This window comes from Podarcis erhardii (genome assembly GCF_964252035.2).
Source record: "Podarcis erhardii genome assembly, chromosome: 9".
In the NCBI taxonomy this organism is placed as follows: domain Eukaryota; kingdom Metazoa; phylum Chordata; class Lepidosauria; order Squamata; family Lacertidae; genus Podarcis; species Podarcis erhardii.
The window spans coordinates 78,336,460-78,353,538 of NC_138512.1; the positions used below are offsets into that span (position 1 = coordinate 78,336,460).

The 17,079-nt window shown below is 46.7% G+C and overlaps 1 protein-coding gene across 3 annotated transcripts in view; it reads right to left on the reverse strand.

Moving 5' to 3' along the window:
* LOC309350314 (uncharacterized protein) overlaps window positions 1-17,079 on the reverse strand; it is an 80,500-nt gene that overhangs the window by 61,393 nt on the left and 2,028 nt on the right. The window contains exons 1-7 of one of the 3 annotated variants that reach the window (XM_081877236.1): window positions 15,678-15,867; window positions 14,365-14,538; window positions 12,304-12,411; window positions 10,249-10,335; window positions 8,823-8,989; window positions 6,996-7,099; window positions 6,237-6,508 (exon numbers count right to left, since the gene is read on the reverse strand). In XM_081877236.1, coding sequence (XP_081733362.1) covers window positions 6,352-6,508; window positions 6,996-7,099; window positions 8,823-8,989; window positions 10,249-10,335; window positions 12,304-12,411; window positions 14,365-14,536 — 795 coding nt within the window. In that variant the 5' untranslated portion in view covers window positions 14,537-14,538; window positions 15,678-15,867 and the 3' untranslated portion in view covers window positions 6,237-6,351. Of the gene's footprint in view, window positions 1-6,236; window positions 6,509-6,995; window positions 7,100-8,822; window positions 8,990-10,248; window positions 10,336-12,303; window positions 12,412-14,364; window positions 14,539-15,677; window positions 15,868-17,079 lie in introns of those variants that run through there. The other 2 variants (XM_081877237.1, XM_081877235.1) reach the window with 2 other exon arrangements.

Consider the following 17,079-nt stretch of genomic DNA (forward strand, 5'->3'; position numbering starts at 1 on the left):
GGACAAATAGACTGAAAAATAGTTTCTATCCAAGAGCTGTGGCCTTCTTAAATGCAGTAACTCGATAGTGTGACCTGGGAGTTTGATGGGTGTGGGTGTGGGTGTGGCTGGAATGTGGTTTGTTTGGTTGTTGTTGTTGTTTTGCTTTTGTTGTTTTTAAGGGATGGCATCCAATTTCGTTGCACTTGTGCAATGTTGCACTTGTGTAATGACAATAAAGAATCTATCTATCTATCATATTCATATTCAACAAACTGGTTTTAAATCCTGGCTCTGTGAGTGCATGGCTCCTGTGTCCTGGAGATTGTTAGGATATTCTGTTCCACCTTAAGTACAGGCATGGCTGTTGTGTGTCACATGCCTGTTTACACTCCAGCACAGCTTGCTGGGAACTTCCCTTTGTGTAGAGCTTTTGCTTATGCTACTTGCTTTGGGGCACGAAGGAGAGAAGACATGTTTTCCTTTTGTCCTGCTGCACGCTGAATAAACTGCTTGCAAATATGCTCACACAGCCGTCTCCTGCCACTTCTGTTGCGCAGCGTTATTTACTCTGCTGAGTGTGCGTGCCCAGCTTCTGAAGGCTTCTGAAGCTCAGGTCACAGTTTCATGCTGATCCAAGGACTGGAGATCGCCTGGCACACTGGCCGGTGGGCTGGGACCTGCTGGGGGCCTGCCAATTGTCCCTGATTCCTTGGCTGCATCACAACAAAGATAGGTTAGTTACCTTTTTTGGACAGGGTTGAATTGCTTCAGAAGGAAGAAACATGTAGTCTGCAAGTACTTCTAGATCCATCTCTGTCACTTGAGGGACATAGAACCATAGAATTATAGAGTAGGATGGGGCCCTGAGAATCATCTGGTCCAATGCAGGAATTGTCAGAGGTTCCATACGACCGAGCTGTAATGGCTCTCCTCCTCGTCGTATCTTCGGAATCCATCCAGGCTCTCCTCCAACGATGATTAAGGACCTAAGCCTTTGATGAGGCTCAGGCACGCTCCCCCATTACACAGAGTATCCAAACAGCAGAAGGAGCCGAGAAATGTGCTCCATTGCTACTTTTATTCCTAACTACGCAGGATAGAAAAGAATATACATCCGCTCTCTGTGAGCTGTAAGAAACAACTGGAAGAAATGAACAGGAAACCAGTAACATCAACATCCGTCTCCCATCGACCTCCAGCAGTCTGGAATGTCTGGAATGTCAATAGAGTCTTGTGACTCCAAAAACTGCACAGTGGCATAACAGAAATCTAACAGGAATATGCAGCTGCCCCTTATGAGAATCGAACCTGCAACCTTGGCTTTGTCAACACCATATTCTAACCAACTATCAGTAGCTGGGAGTGCCTTCTTCTAGCTTCAGTTCCTAGGGCACTTATGGACTAAGATAGCTTGGCCTTGGTAGCTTGAACTTTTTAAGTATTTTACTGCTGGCGTCCCATCTGTCTTGGGGGACAACAGAAGAGCATGCCTTCAAGTGTGAAGTCAAACCACAGGAGAGTTATAGCGCCTGTTGTGGCTGATTTCTGGTATATTTTGCTTCACTGTAAAACTTTGTGGTATATTTATAAAAACAAACAAACAAACAATAAATAAATAAATACAATGAACCTGGCACTGGTAGCTTCCAGAGTGGATTACTACCTTGCAGTCTTTGTGGAACTTCCCTTGGTCTAAATCCAGAAGTTGCAAGTGGTCAGCTACAGTTCTGCCCCAATAGGAATCATGGAATTTTGCCTAAAATTGCTACCATAATGACAACAGCATATTAATATTGTTGTGAGTTGGGGAGGGGTGTCCTGTATGGTGCCTGAGTTCCTCCCAGTCCCCGGAGTCCTGGATCCAGCAAGGGTTAAAACCTAATAGAGGATCCCACTGTTGAACGAGCCGGGCAGGTTTCTCGTTGAGATTATGGCCCTAAGTGCCATCATTAGTATAACAAAGGAAGTTGCTCTGTGCCAGAGGACAAATGGGTGAGCCCCCTCCCTCCCCTGGCAAGTAGTGAGAAGGGCAACAGTGAGTGCAGGGGTTGTGAGAGAGCTGGAAGAAGGCTGCAGGCAGAAGCCAGGGTGTGAGAGCCATGCTTGCTTTCTGTGGGATTCCAAGGCTGTGACTAGGGGGAAAGCAAGTTGGCCTGCATCCAAGGAAACGGGGGCAATTGGCAAGCCCCCAGCTGGCTCCAGCCCGTCGGCCGGTGTGCCGGGCAATCTCCAGTCCTTGGTGCAGCATCAGCGACCTGAACTTCAGAAGCAAGGGCACGCCACTCAGCAGAGTAAATGCTACACAACAGAAGTGGCCGGAGAGGCTGTGTGAGCATATTTACAAGCAGTTTATTCAGCATAGGTAAGGTAAAGGGACCCCTGACCATTAGGTCCAGTCGTGGCCGACTCTGGGGTTGCGGCACTCATCTCGCTTCATTGCCAAGGGATCTGGCGTACAGCTTCCGGATCATGTGGCCAGCAGGACTAAGCCAGTTCTGGTGAACCAGAGCAGCGCACGGAAACGCCGTTTACCTTCCCGCCAGAGCGGTACCTATTTATCTACTTGCACTGGTGTGCTTTCGAACGGGCTTTTGAACTGCTAGGTGGGCAGGAGCAGGGACCAAGCAACGGGAGCTCACCCCGTCACGGGGATTCGAACCGCCGACCTTCTGATCGGCAAGTCCTAGGCTCTGTGGTTTAACGCACAGCGCCACCCACGTCCCTTTGATTCAGCATACATCAGGAGAAAAGGAAACATGTCCGATCTCCTTCGTGTCCAAACCAAGCAGCTAAAAGCAAAAGCTATACACAAACGGAAGTTCCCAGCAAACTGTGCTGGAGTGTAAACAGACATGTGACACACAACAATTCCATACATCCTTAAGGTGGAATGGAATATCCCAACAGCAAGATCTTTTGGGGTGTTGATGCTGTGAACCCCTCCATCCTAGGCTCAGACTGTGCATATGTTTAAATAAACCACATAACATAAAGACACTGAAGTCTCAGCTGTTGCTCATTCTAAGGAATCTGGACCCTGGATGAGAGCCTAGAACCCCTGGGATCTTCCACCGCTCTGAGATTAGAGTGGCATGCGGAAAATGTTAGAGCTGTAATGTGAGCAGCAAAAGCAATTAAGCTGGTGAAATAAAAGGGAGTTGAGAATGTACTTTTGCTATAAGCCATATAGAATCATAGAATTGTAGAGTTGGAACCCCAAGGGTCCTCTGGTCCAATCCTGTACAATGTGGGAATCTCTGCTAAAGCATCCATGATAGATACAGAAGGGATAAGTATTCTTGGGGAGCCAGAAGTCTACTTGACCAGGTGTCCCTCAGATCAATGCTTTGAGCACATCTATTTGTGCCATTTCCTGGTAGGCAATTGAATTTCATGCTGGATCCTGTACACTGATTAGCTCAGCAAAGCATTGGAAAGGGAAGCAATCCTGTGGAACTAGCTGCAGAAATAGAATGAAATAGAACCCTCTGCCGTTCCAAAGTGCTCCTCTCTGGGGACAAATTATTAGGAATCTCGGGGTCACTTCCTAGGAGGTGACTTTGTAAAGGTTTAAAATGGTCACTTCGCAATGGACGCTGCCAGCACATTGTCTTGGGGTGGGCCCCAGAATTTATTTTTATTGTGCGTTCTGCTGAAGTTTGGTATTTATATACTGTGCAGACATAAGGGTTCTGGTACGAGTGCTGGATGAAAGAATGAAGAAACTTACGTTTTATTATTCCTGGCAGACAAAGCCATTCTGAGAACAGGCTTGGCATATGGCCTGTAGGACTGGGCAATATCTGGTTTTCATCATCGTGGTATATCACCAGCTAAGCATTGCAGTATACCGATATATCACAGCTTCTGGAGTAAGGATAGAGCAATGTAGAGGCATTGCCTGGCTTCACAGTTTTTCCTGCATTGTGATTTTTGCCGGTGTCAGTTCTAGGGATTTGCTGCCCCGCTGCAGAAGCCAGGGAGAGCTGAGCCAGCAGAGTTCACAGGGGCTGCAGGAACTGAGAGAAACATTGGCTGGCTTCACAGTTTTTCCCACGTTGTGATTTTCGCATGGCACACACGTCATGATTCGCGATATAATGCCAGGCCAAAAACCAATGCCACAATATGGATTTCAAACCAGTTTTGGATGATGTCTGCTGTCAGAATATGAGATCATCGCAGCTGCAGACAGCCAGCTTGTTTACATCACATGATGGGGCTGACTGTGGGAAACAAGGTTACAGTCAGTTCACAGGGCAGTTCACAGGAATTTGCTCAGTGTGTAGTATGAGACCTTCCTGTTGTGTACGTACAGGAAGTCTCTCTCTCTCTTGTTTGCTGGATTTTGAAGTGAACGGACATGTTTTCTGTAGTGCTGCAAAGTCAGAAATAAAAGCATGTAAACAGACGTTTCTGACTTTCTCCTTTCCCTGCCAGGGAAGCAGGAGGGAGGGGGTGTGCATCTCCCACGCTGGGAGGTGTCGCCTATTGAGACCTAGCCTGGATCCTGCAGGGATTGCAGCCAGGGAGGTCACCGGAGACCAAGCCGGGAGCCCGGGAGAGTTGCCAGCTTATCCCGAGGAGGCTTGTTTCCCAACAATATCGCCCAGCCCTAATGGCCAATATGGAGTGAAGAGGTTAACACACATGCTCAGACACCCTTGAACTAGCTGCGCAGGAGAAGAAGAAACAGGGAAGCAAAGTCTGAAATGAATTGATCCAGCTTACCAACAAAAAGTTACTACTGTAAATGATAAGGAATCATTGAGGAGGAATTACAGGTCTGCTCTCAGCAAGACAGGCTCTTTAAGACTCATCTTTATTGATCTGCTGCAAGAAAGTCACTCCCCGCCCCCAACAAAAGGAAGAGAAAGAGCCCTCAACAAAGCCAGGAACAACTTTTAAAACTGCAGAAAGTGTCCAGCGCCATTTGAGGATTGAACATGTTTGTTTATAAAAAGTGGCTTTGTTGGGTGTTATATTTGATTGGATGAAGCAAATATTGGTTTTATATAGTAGACATATGAAGAATCGAAAACCCTTTACTCTGGCATCTTATTTGTCTTATCTTTATCTTGTAACCTCTTTTCTACTCTTTGTTTATTTATTTCTTTTTCTATTGCTTTCTCCTCTCCAAAGAGAGGGGTTTGCTCTCCCAGACCTGAAATTGTATTACGAGGCGGCATGTTTGTGTTGGGTGAATGAATGGGTGGAACTAAAAAATGCCAACATCCCAGACCTAAAGGAGTTCAACCTATCTTTTGGATGGCATGCTTACCTTTACTATGGAAAAACCAAGCCACATAAGGGATTCCTAAACCACATAATAAGGAAGAACTTACGTAGTGTTTTGGCAAGACACAAAGACCTTCTAGAAAGGAAGACCCTTGATTGGATATCCCCTACTGGGGCTGCGGCAGTGAAAAAAGTAAATTTGGATAAGAATTGGGGTACTTATAAAGATCTCCTTAATTTTAAGAGATTTTAAAAAATAAAATAAGGAAGGGATTCCAAATTGGATTATAGATTGGTTTCAATATTTTCAACTAAGTGAGGTCTTTAAAAAGGATAAAGAAAGAGGAGGCTAAGAATTTGGGAAAAAATTATATTAGGGAACAACAAATAATAACCGTAATTTTTAAGTGGGGGGACGGGCTTTGGCCAGGCTCGTTTACATCGCGTGGTCCGGCGTGTGCTCGGCACTGCACATAAGTAAGAGGCGCACAGATCACAACTCAGATGGCCTCCTGTGAAGCCTCCCTCTAAGCGCCCGGTGCCCTTTACCTGCCCCCATCTGGGGAAGTCTGCTCCACAGGAGTGCCAGCAAGCAGATCAGGTGGCTTGCGGGCTGTGCCATCCTCGCTTGGCGCCAGGATCGCACAGGGTGCTTCCCTGCTCTGCTCACAGACTCTGCAGGGAGGCACGCAGGCAGTGCCGTGGCCAGAAAGGGGTGCCCCACGACCGCTCCCGATCGCACCCATCAGACACCCAGGCAGCCGTGGTGACAGGGGACGTGAAGGGGCTTCCCTGAGCCGGACGAAGCGCGCTCTGATGGGTGGCTGAGAGGAGAGGAGTGGGCTGCCCCAGAGCAGGGAAGGGAGGGAAACCTGACTCTCCTTCCCAGACACTCAGCCTGTGGCGCCCTCCAAAATCTGGTGCCCTGGCGCCCCGCACCACTAACGTCTATGGGTAAGACGCCCCTGAAACAATCTCTCAACTCTCTTGGTTTCAGGGAGCACAAAGAACAAGGCTTGCGTGGAATAGTATATTTCTGTTCATTCTTTCTAAGCAGACGTCTCCTGAAGTTGAACCATGGGATGAAACCCATTCTGTCTTCAGTCACGTGTTGGCTCGGGTTTTGCCAACTTAAATTTCTACGCTCTCCTTACAAACCCAGTTCCGTAGTTCGTGGCAATAGGTATCGTGCCAATTGTTTCCAGCCAGCGAAGGCACTATGGATGTGCAGTCCTTCTCCAGTCTTCTCTTGCTTTCTGTGAAGTAAGTGTTTTCCTCGTGCCAATACCTGGGACCAGAGAGGAAAGACTTCCATTAAATCCAAGACATACAGAGAGGCTGGGTCTACCAAGGCAACAGGATGAGGAGGATGTGAGAGGTGGCAAGACCTGTTGAGGCAAAATGGGCTGTGACACTGTTATGTACTGAGCTTGGATCCTAGAACAATAGGCAGGTAGGATCCTAGAAGGCAGCAACCTGATTGGTCTGCAGGAGCCGCCCAATCCAGCTCCAGGCGGAAGTGAATCAGCAACCGGATTGGCCTGCAGGAGCAGTCCAATCAGGCTCCAGGAGGGGAGTTGAATCAGCCAATCACGCAGGACCCACTGTGTAAATCAGGGGTCAGCTGGCCTGGTTAGTTTGGGGGTGCATCACGTATGCATGTTCAAGGCACCGCAGCAGATCGTGTTGTAAAGATTACTTAACTTCTTTACATGCTCAAGAACAGTTCCCTAACACCTCTTGAAATACGCCCCCCCTTCTTAAAAAAGACTTACTGTTTTGTTACCCTGGAGCCATCTGTCCATTCCCATTTGCCTTCCTCTTTTTCATCTGTAAAACCAATCCAGGCGGGATCTTTGAGCTGAGAAGTGATGTAATTCTGCGGAAAGAAGGAACGACCTCAGCTGACAAAATGGCCCAATTCAACTACCTAAGCCTGAGCAATGTGGCAGTAAGGAACTGCACATTGCTACAGAAACATTGTAAAATTAAGAAATGTTAGATGGATGCTGGAATGAAGCTATGTGGTTTTAGCAGTAATGTTATAAAGGACTAAGTAAAAATGGATTGTTAAGAGGTCAGAATGTAAAGTTACAATATATTAAGATAAATTAGTAAGATAAAAACAAAGAAGGAAAGGATTTGCTGAAACAACTAATGAACTAGAATACAAAAAAGGGAGGTGCGCGGAGGTCAAGGAAACAAGCAAATGATAGATAAGATATGGAAAGATGGATTTGTTTTTAATTGTTTTTTTAAAAAAATCTGTATTTTGTATTTTCTGCTTTTTTTCTGTTTTTTTCTTGTAACTTTTTGAAACACCAATAAATATTATATATATTAAAAAAAGGAACTGCACACTGAATGCTGTGACTTGTTGCGAGGCAAACGGAAACATGTACTTTGAGGTAGATAATAAAAATGGCTTGGAACAACTGCGGAGTTAATTTTTTCACTTGCCCCCTCATTGAGGGGAGGAGGGACTGGATTTCAAAGACTTGCCGGGGCTCTGGTGGGGCATAATTATAATTATAATTAATTGCTTTGACTGGACGTGTAGGGGAGAACCTGGAGGCCAGCCAGGCAGGACTTTGGCAAAACATTGGGTGACTCCCTGTTAGAAATTGAAAATGGAATTTTACAGCCGCATCAGAAGAGATGAGAACAAAGAGAGATACCTCTCCAGAGTAATTCCGAGTCATCAAAGAAGATCAGGAACTAATTAATATGGACATAATATTTGATAACAGAACAATTGATGGAACTTAAAACCTCACACAGGAAGAAGAAAAGAGAACTTCGTTTGCAAATTTACAAACTACTATATGTGTTAATGGGACGCGGGTGGCGCTGTGGGTAAAACCTCAGCGCCTAGGGCTTGCCGATCACATGGTCAGCGGTTCGAATCCCCGCGGCGGGGTGCGCTCCCGTCGTTCGGTCCCAGCGCCTGCCAACCTAGCAGTTCGAAAGCACCCCTGGGTGCAAGTAGATAAATAGGGACCGCTTACTGGCGGGAAGGTAAACGGTGTTTCCGTGTGCTGCGCTGGCTCGCCAGATGCAGCTTGTCACGCTGGCCACGTGACCCGGAAGTGTCTCCGGACAGCGCTGGCCCCCCGCCTCTAGAGTGAGATGAGCGCACAACCCTAGAGTCTGGCAAGACTGGCCCGAACGGGCAGGGGTACCTTTATATGTGTTAATACAAATTGAAGTTAATCATTGTAGCTGTGGTATAAGGGATTTTATGGAGAATGGATTGCATTTGGTTTGAGCAATAATCTGGAGTCAGAACTAAAGAGAACCAGACCCTGAAGTACAGCACATGGGAAGCCATACAAAATTTATAATTGGCTATGTAATTGATTTGTATCTGAATTGGTATTGCTATTGGGTATTAATATAATTTGACACATATTGGATTTTTGTAATTGAAAATGAATAGAAATTATTTAAAACAAAAACAAAAAACGAAGCAGCCATGGCAATTACTGCAAGAAATCATAACACATTTGCAGGCGAGGGCAAGAAGAACAAGGTTGACAGGAGCATTGGGCACTAGAGAGGATGACCACTTTGTGGAAGAGAGAAGGAAAAATATATATAACCTGTTCTTCATCACTTAAGACGGAGGCCAGGTGGGAATCTCTGGACACACAGAAGTTCTCTGCATCATACCAGGTCTTTCTTCCTTTTGAAACATAGTAGAGATTCCTCCCAAAGGTATCCCAGGTACCAGCAGATCTGGCTTTAGTATCTTTCTTGTAGAGACTTTCTATGAGTGAGAGAGAGGAATGCTGCTATTGCATGGTGCATGGAGTGCATGCAGTTGTGCACAAAATCAACATCGCGACATAATATATTAAAATGTAGCTTTCCAGTTGACCACCAAGTTCAGTATGTACAAAATACAAGTCCTAGATTGTCAGTGCCGTGCTACATGATTTTTCTAATTTCTTCATCTGCTCTTGTATTTTTCTTTCTGTCATATTCCTTAGAAGAGTGGTGTGAAATAATATTCTAAGTGTCTAATGAAGATGATAGGGTTGGCAGACAAAATAATAATAATAATAATAATAATAATAATAATAATAATAATAAATAAAAATTATTTATATTCCGCCCTCCCCAGCCAAAGCCAGGCTCAGAGCGGCTAACAACAATAAAAGTAACACAGCATTCTAAAATCAATTCATTTTAAAATCAATTCAAAATCAAATTACGGTAAATTAATGGCACTGATGGATGCTGGCCCAGGCAGACAAGACAAGGATTCCTGGATTCCCTGTGTCGCTCAAAGATTATTTCCCTGCAACGGTTGGGCTTTTCTGCTGACCTGTGGCTCCATAAGCAGTTGCTTCAGTGGAAGAGGGGGTTTGATTTAAAGGCAAACCTGCCCGATTTGCACTCTCCGAAATGACCTGAAACACAACCACTCCTCAAAAGTTACACTCCTGTGGGTTTTGAAATGGAGTTCGCCAGGCAAGGAACTTTGGAAAAAGGCATAGACCAGGGTGAAGGGAGTGTTGAAATGCCTATGTTTGTGATGATAACGGGGGAGGGCAGGGACCGCATCCTCTTAAGAGGAAATTACTTTACAAAAAATAAAAATAAAAATTGCATCTGAAGCAAAACTGCAAGCAAAACTGGGCATATTGAGGAGAAACGTGCGCTGAAATGCTCGTGCATTTTCATAACAACCTGTTTTAAATAAATGCAAACTGCTGCGGAAATGTGGGAAACTGAGAAGCTGAATAAAGAAACCAAAACTGGCAGATCAGGGCCTGGGTAAACGCAAGAGAAAGCTGCCCAATGGCTGAGATTGAACACTGATATGTCCCAGCTCCTTCCCTTAGCCGGTGCTCTGTGCCAGCATTTAATGTTCATTCGGGGTGGCCTTTAATTTTTGTGGAAGCTAAGGGTGTGCCCCCCCCTTTTGCAATTCCAGCATTCAGTTTCTGGCTCACCGCCATATCTATTTGCCCCCCTTCCGTTCTCAGAGTGTGCCCTGTATTTTGACATGCAGGTACTTACGGTAGTTTTTCTTCTGCTCAGCATATTCATGCTGGTTGCTTTTCAATGTGTCCATCAACGTCAAAGCAAAATCTGATACCTTTATGGCTGAAAGTATTCCCAAAATTAGAATGAGAGTTTCTTCAGCACCAGCCCAACCCAGACCCAGACACGTTTGCTTCTTCATTTGAACATGTTTTAGGGTTCCCATATTATAAAAAGGTAAAGGGTAAAGGGGACCCCTGACCATTAGGTCCAATTGTGACCGACTCTGGGTTGCGACGCTCATCTCGCTTTACTGACCAAGGGAGCCGGCGTACAGCTTCCGGGTCATGTGGCCAGCATGACTAAGCCGCTTCTGGCGAACCAGAGAAGTGCACAGAAATGCCGTTTACCTTCCCGCCGGAGTGGTACCTATTTATCTACTTGCACTTTGACATGCTTTCAAACTGCTAGGTTGGCAGGAGCAGGGACCGAGCAACGGGAGCTCACCCCGTCACGGGGATTCGAACCGCCAACCTTCTGATCGGCAAGCCTAGGCTCTGTGGTTTAACCCACAGCGCCACCCATTATAAAAAGGAGGACACTCTAAAACGTCAAAAAAACCCACAATTTTTTAATTGATTTGCCTAAGATCTAAAGTGCTGCCTTTCGGAAATTCCCTCCCCCCCCCAACTGAAATCCCAATAATGAGGACAAGGCAGGGATGCCCCCTGTCTCCACTGTTGTTAATCCCAACATTGGAAGTGTTAAGTAGAGAAATATGGGGAAATAATGAAATAACAGGAATTAAGGTTGGGCTGAGAGAGTCCGAAGTCAAAGCCTTGTGGACAATGTTGTGTTGACGTTGGAAAATCTGATAGAAAGTGTCCCAAGGACAATAGAAAGAATAACAAAATTTGGCAACTTAGCAGGATTCTATATAAATAAGGGGAAGGGGGGAACGATAGTTAAAAATCTAGACTCACAGGCAAAAGAAAGACTTGAGAATATTACGAGAATTAAAACAGGGGGGTTAAATATTTGAGGAAATGGATATCAGCAAATGGATATCCTTTTCCAGGATAACTGTTACAACTGTGGGATGTAATCAAATGCAACATTCCTTCCTTAGAAGGTTGTTTTAAACTGTTATTAAGAAGTTTCAGTTGTGCTAGCATTGTCAATAAATATTAGTGCTGGCATGTTCGCTGCTCTGACCTCCTTTGGAGGAATTTGGGCGGGGTCTATATCTAAATAATAAGAATAAGTTCTATTTTTCTAGGAAAAGGGTTACCGGAACTCACCATCAGCTTTCCCCTCGTTCTCTTAGAATGGCAATGGTGCCCACCTGAGAGGTGCCGGAACTCAGTTCTAGTGAGTTTCAGCTGGGGGGGAAGCTCTGGGAACATCCTATCATGATTTGATATTATGGTGGGTATTGCTATATACACAGAACCCACAAACTTCCTATAAAGGCTAGCCAAAATTCCACATCTGTATCTTCAGGAGTTGCCAACAAAGGCCTGTATAGTTAAAGCTATGGTTTTCCCAGTAGTGATGTATGGAAGTGAGAGCTGGACCATAAAGAAGGCTGATTGCCGAAGAATGGATGCTTTTGAATTCTGGTGCTGGAGTAGACTCTTGAGAGTCCCATGGACTGCAAGAAGATCAAACCTCTCCATTCTGAAGGAAATCAGCCCTGAGTGCTCACTGGAAGGACAGATCCTGCAGCTGAGGCTCCCAGACTTTGGCCACCTCATGAGAAGAGAAGACTCCCTGGAAAAGACCCTGATGCTGGGAAAGATGGAGGGCACAAGGAGAAGAGGACGACAGAGGACGAGATGGTGGGACAGTGTTCTCGAAGATACAAACATGAGTTTGACCAAGCTGCGGGAGGCAGTGGAAGACAGGAGTGCCTGGCGTGCTCTGGTCCAGGGGGTCACAAAGAGTCGGACACGACTAAACGACTAAATAACAACAATCTTCAGGAGATTTCCGCCTTTTCATTTCAGTCCTCAGAGCTATGGAAACTGTGCCGCACCCCGCATTTCGAAACCGGAATTGGAAATAAACAGTTATTCCTATCCCACTTACCATTTCCGTAATTGAGCTTAGGGCGTCTGTACGAAGCGGCCATTGAGCTTCTGAGTCTGTTCAACGATGGTTCGAGGTGATGGGGTGGTTCCGCTAGCATATTGCTATCTAAAGGTATTAAGACAAGGACGGGAACTCAGATTTCCAGCTGCCAAACAACTGCCCCCTCAATAACCCCATAATAAGCACATGAAACTGCCATATTCAGAGGTTGAGCCGTTTTCCACCAAGCCTTGGACTGTCTTCTCAACAGGTAGTAGCTCTTCAGAGACTCCTGCAAAGCCCTCTACCAGCTACCCAGCCTGAGATCACAGAATCATAGAGTTGGAAGGGACCCCCAATGGCCATCTAGTCCAACCCCCTGCAATGCAGGAATCTCAGCTAAAGCATCCATGACAGATGGCTATCCAACCTCTGCTTTAAAACTTCCAAGGAAGGAGAGTCCAGGCAAACTTCCCTGGGGAGAGCATTCCATAGATGGGGAGCCACTGCAGAGAAGGCCCTGTTTTCATGTTGCCACCCTCTGTATCTCTCGAGGAGGAGGCACACGAATGAGGGCCTCAGAAGATGATCTCAGGGTCCAGGTAGGTTCATATGGAAAGAGGCGGTCCTTGAGGTATTGCGGTCCTGAGCTGTTTAAGGCTTTATAGGTCAAAACCAGCACTTTGAATTGGGCCCAGAAACTAATCGGTAGTCAGCGCAGTCGGACCAGGATCGGTGTAATATGTTCAAACCATCTTGCTCCGGTGAGCAACCTGGCCACTGAATTCTGCACTAGCTGAAATTTCTGAACCATCTTCAGCGGCAGCCTGACATATAACGCATTGCAGTACAGTGGTACCTCAGGTTACAGACGCTTCAGGTTACAGACTCCGCTAGCCCAGAAATAGTACCTCAAGTTAAGAACTTTGCTTCAGGATGAGAACAGAAATTGTGTGGTGGCGGCGTGGCAGCAGTGGGAGGCCCCATTAGCTAAAGTGGTACCTCAGGTTAAGAACAGTTCAGGTTAAGAACGGACCTCCGGAACAAATTAAGTTCTTAACCCGAGGTACCACTGTAATCTAACCTTGAGGTTACCAGAGCTTAGACAACAGTAGTTAGGCTATCCCTGTCCAGACAGGGGCGTAGCTGGGCCACCAGACAAAGCTGATGGAAGGCTGTATAGTTACTTATCTGCTTGGCTTGGGGGGGGGGTCACAAAACGGCACACCCTCCAACATATCTCCAATGAAAATAAAGACGTCCTAAGGGGAAATGGGACATTCCAGGATAAAATCAGAAATCGGGACGGCTTCTGTAAATCTGTGATTGTCCCCGTGATTGATATACACTCATGGTTTATAAAAATAGGAAGAATTAAGGAATGCTTTTCATAACATAGATGGACACATTAGGTGTTGCTTGTAATGTTAACAATGTGTTATTAAAATTTGATGCCAGAGGTTTCTGCAGAGCAACCAGGAACCAGGCGATAGGCAAACTGCATTGTTACCAACAAAAAACAGGTAAGGGATGTTATTTAATGTACAGTGGTGCCTCTGGATAAGAACGGGATTCATTCCAGAGCCCTGTTCGCATCCTGAAGTAAATGTAAGACGCGACTGCGCATCTGCACGTGCTCGGGTCGCATTTCACCACTTTCACGCATGCATGTGATGTCATATTGAGAGTCTGCACATGCGCGAGCGGCGAAACCCGGAAGTAACGCGCTCCATCACTTCCGGGTCACCCGAGGTATGACTGTACCAGTATGTCCTGTGACGTTTTAGAACAAAGTATCTAATATCGTTCTAATAACGTTAAAAAGTTCAGCATAGATCCAGCCCTGGAAAACAAGGGTGCTTGGAGCGTCTGTACATGCTAAGGGCCCCTTCAACAAGCCTGCCGCCAGGTGCGGAGTGCCAACAGACGCATCTTAGCTGTGCCCAGCCCTCCTCCCCTGTTCACTGCGCAAGGGCACCTTGTTCAAGCCTCTGTCCTTCAGCAGGAGAAACCAAGCGGCACAGTTTGTTCAGGGGCAGCTTAGGGAAGGTGTGTGTCAGCAGACAGAGTTGAACTTACAGAGATAGCCCATCACTGCAGCTATGGTACCGAAGACCAATACCGTCCCACCAATGCACATCCATATCATCTTTAAACGTTGCGGTGTCATGCCAAGATGTTCTGGTGCTGGTGGTGCCGCCGCTGCCGCCGCCTTTGCTGGTGCTGGTGCTGGTGGTTTCTTGGGGGCCATGGCTGCAATGACAAGAAGGAAGAAAGACCCATGAAGACAACAAATTGAGGGGCAAGTTCATCATCAGGCCCCCTGCCTTTTGCCTATTCAGGGATCTGGGTGCTGCACTCAGGACCCAATAGGCAGAGGGACCCCCTAACATTTGGTGGTAACTGAGCAAAAGGCAGTCACACCTGCGATTCATGGATGATACTGCATTTCAAATTCAGACAAATCTGTCGTGGTGTAATGGAGACCACGGGGGTCTCAAAGGAGCAGGGGGTCTCTTAGGGCGGGGGGCTCAGAATCATCTGGAGAAGGTGGGAAAGGAGGGGCAGTTGCCTAACAGATTTTAACTGTTCTTTTAAGTTCTCAAATAATGACATTCACTGCGGAAAGGGAACAGTTTAAGCTCCAGTAATGGGGTAAAGGTAAAGGTGCCCCTGACCGTCAGGTCCAGTCGCGGACGACTCTGGGGTTGCATGCTCATCTCTTTCTATAGGCCAAGGGAGCCGGTGTTTGTCTGCAGACAGCTTCCGGGTCATGTGGCCAGCATGACTAAGCCGCTTCTGGCCAACCAGAGCAGCGCACGGAAACGCCGTTTCCCTTCCCGCTGGAGCGAGCGGTACCTATTTATCCACTTGCACTTTGACGTGCTTTCAAACTGCTAGGTTGGCAGGAGCAGGGACCGAGCAACGGGAGCTCACCCCGTCGAGGGGATTCGAACTGCCAACCTTCCAATCAGCAAGCCCTAGGCTCAGTGGTTTACACCACAGCACCACCCACGTCCCTCCAGTAATGGAGAGCTGAGGTTAAAAAAAATCAGGGATTGCCTAAATTAGGGTTGCCATATTTCAAAAAGTGAACATCTGTACACAAAGGTTGTTGAGCTTTTTGGGCAAAATTGACACCCCCACCCCAAAAAAGAGAGAGGTTTCTGAGCTATTTTTAAAGGAAAATAGCCGAAAACAACACTAGTGACATAGGTTGCCATATGATCAAATTTTCCCGGACATTTTTTTTGCGATTCTTTGCCCAGACATTGCTTCCGACTGCGGTATTCCGGCTATGTCCGGAAAATTCTGGAGGGATGGCAACCCTGGCATAAGAAGATCTTCCCAACATTGGATAATCTGCTGTAGTGTCGAGGCAACTACTGTACCTTCTGCTTGTGGTTCACCTTAGGATTCCCTTCCAGAGTATCTGTCAAGGATTTCCCTTGTTCTTCTTCGAGTCTGATTCTCTTGAACCCTACGCTATTTCTGCTCTATATTTCCCATGGATTCCTATGCCTCCCTCCACGGCCTTATACTCGCTTCCTTTGTCCTCCCAGGATGGTCCAAGCAGCAGCCCTGTGACACAAGCCGCTTGCTGATTGGCTGCATGCCCTGCCTTGCTGATTGGCTGCCTGCCACCATTCACCATCACAAGCACACCTGTGGCTGAAAGGTAAGGCAGATTGTGATGGCGCTGGGCCTGTGAGGCAGCAGTCTTTGGCATCTAAGTAGGTGAAGGTACCAGGAAACTCCTCATCAACTTTCTGACCCCAGCTGTGACCCTCCGACTTGTGTTCAGCTTGTGGTCCACCAAGACCCCTAGATCCTTTTCACACACACTGCTAATAAGCCAGGTGTCCCTGAATGCTACTTCCAGCCTTGTGCCAAATGAGCAGAGCTGGCAAGGGAAATCCCAGAATGATGATGATGATGATGATGATGATGATGATGATTTATACCCTGCCCATCTGGCTGGGTTTCCACAGCCACTCTGGGCGGCTTCCAACTGAATATTAAAAACAATACGGCAAAGTTGCAAAGTCACTGTGTTTTTAACCACAAAGCCCACAAGCCTCTCTCTGGCAGTATGACAGTTGTGAGTCAAGGACCTGCCACCCACTTGAGGATAAGAAAGACACAAGGACGCAGTATATTAGGTTAATAGGTTTAAAAAAGGCCACAACTTTATTGATTACAGCATGTGAGTGATATTGGCTTAGGCATTGGATAAAACAACAGAGCTTGACTCCATACCCTCAGGAAGGTAAGTCTATCAAGGGTTAACCACCAGTAGAAGGAGCCTGTTGATGCAAATACAACAAGGGCATTGGACAGGATCCAAAAACCACCGGATCCCTTTAACGGAATACCCAAAAAGTGGAGGGGTAGGGGATGGCCACATCCTGCCCTCCAATACACAAACATATTCCAATGCCTAACCGCCAATACCCAAAAAGTTGTGACAATTTGCTACAAGGTAGGCGAAAAACCAGGACGCGGGTGGCGCTGTGGGTTGAACCACAGAGCCTAGGTGTGGCCGATCAGAAGGTCGGCAGTTCGAATCCCCACGACGGGGTGAGCTCCTGTTGCTCGGTCCCTGCTCCTGCCAACCTAGCAGTTCGAAAACACGTCAAAGTGCAAGTAAATAAATAGGTACCGCTCCGGCGGGAAGGTAAACAGCATTTCCGTGCACTACTCTGGTTGGCCAGAAGCGGCTTAGTCATGCTGGCCACATGACCCGGAAGCTGTACGCCGGCTCCCTCGGCCAGTAAAGAGAGATGAGCGCGG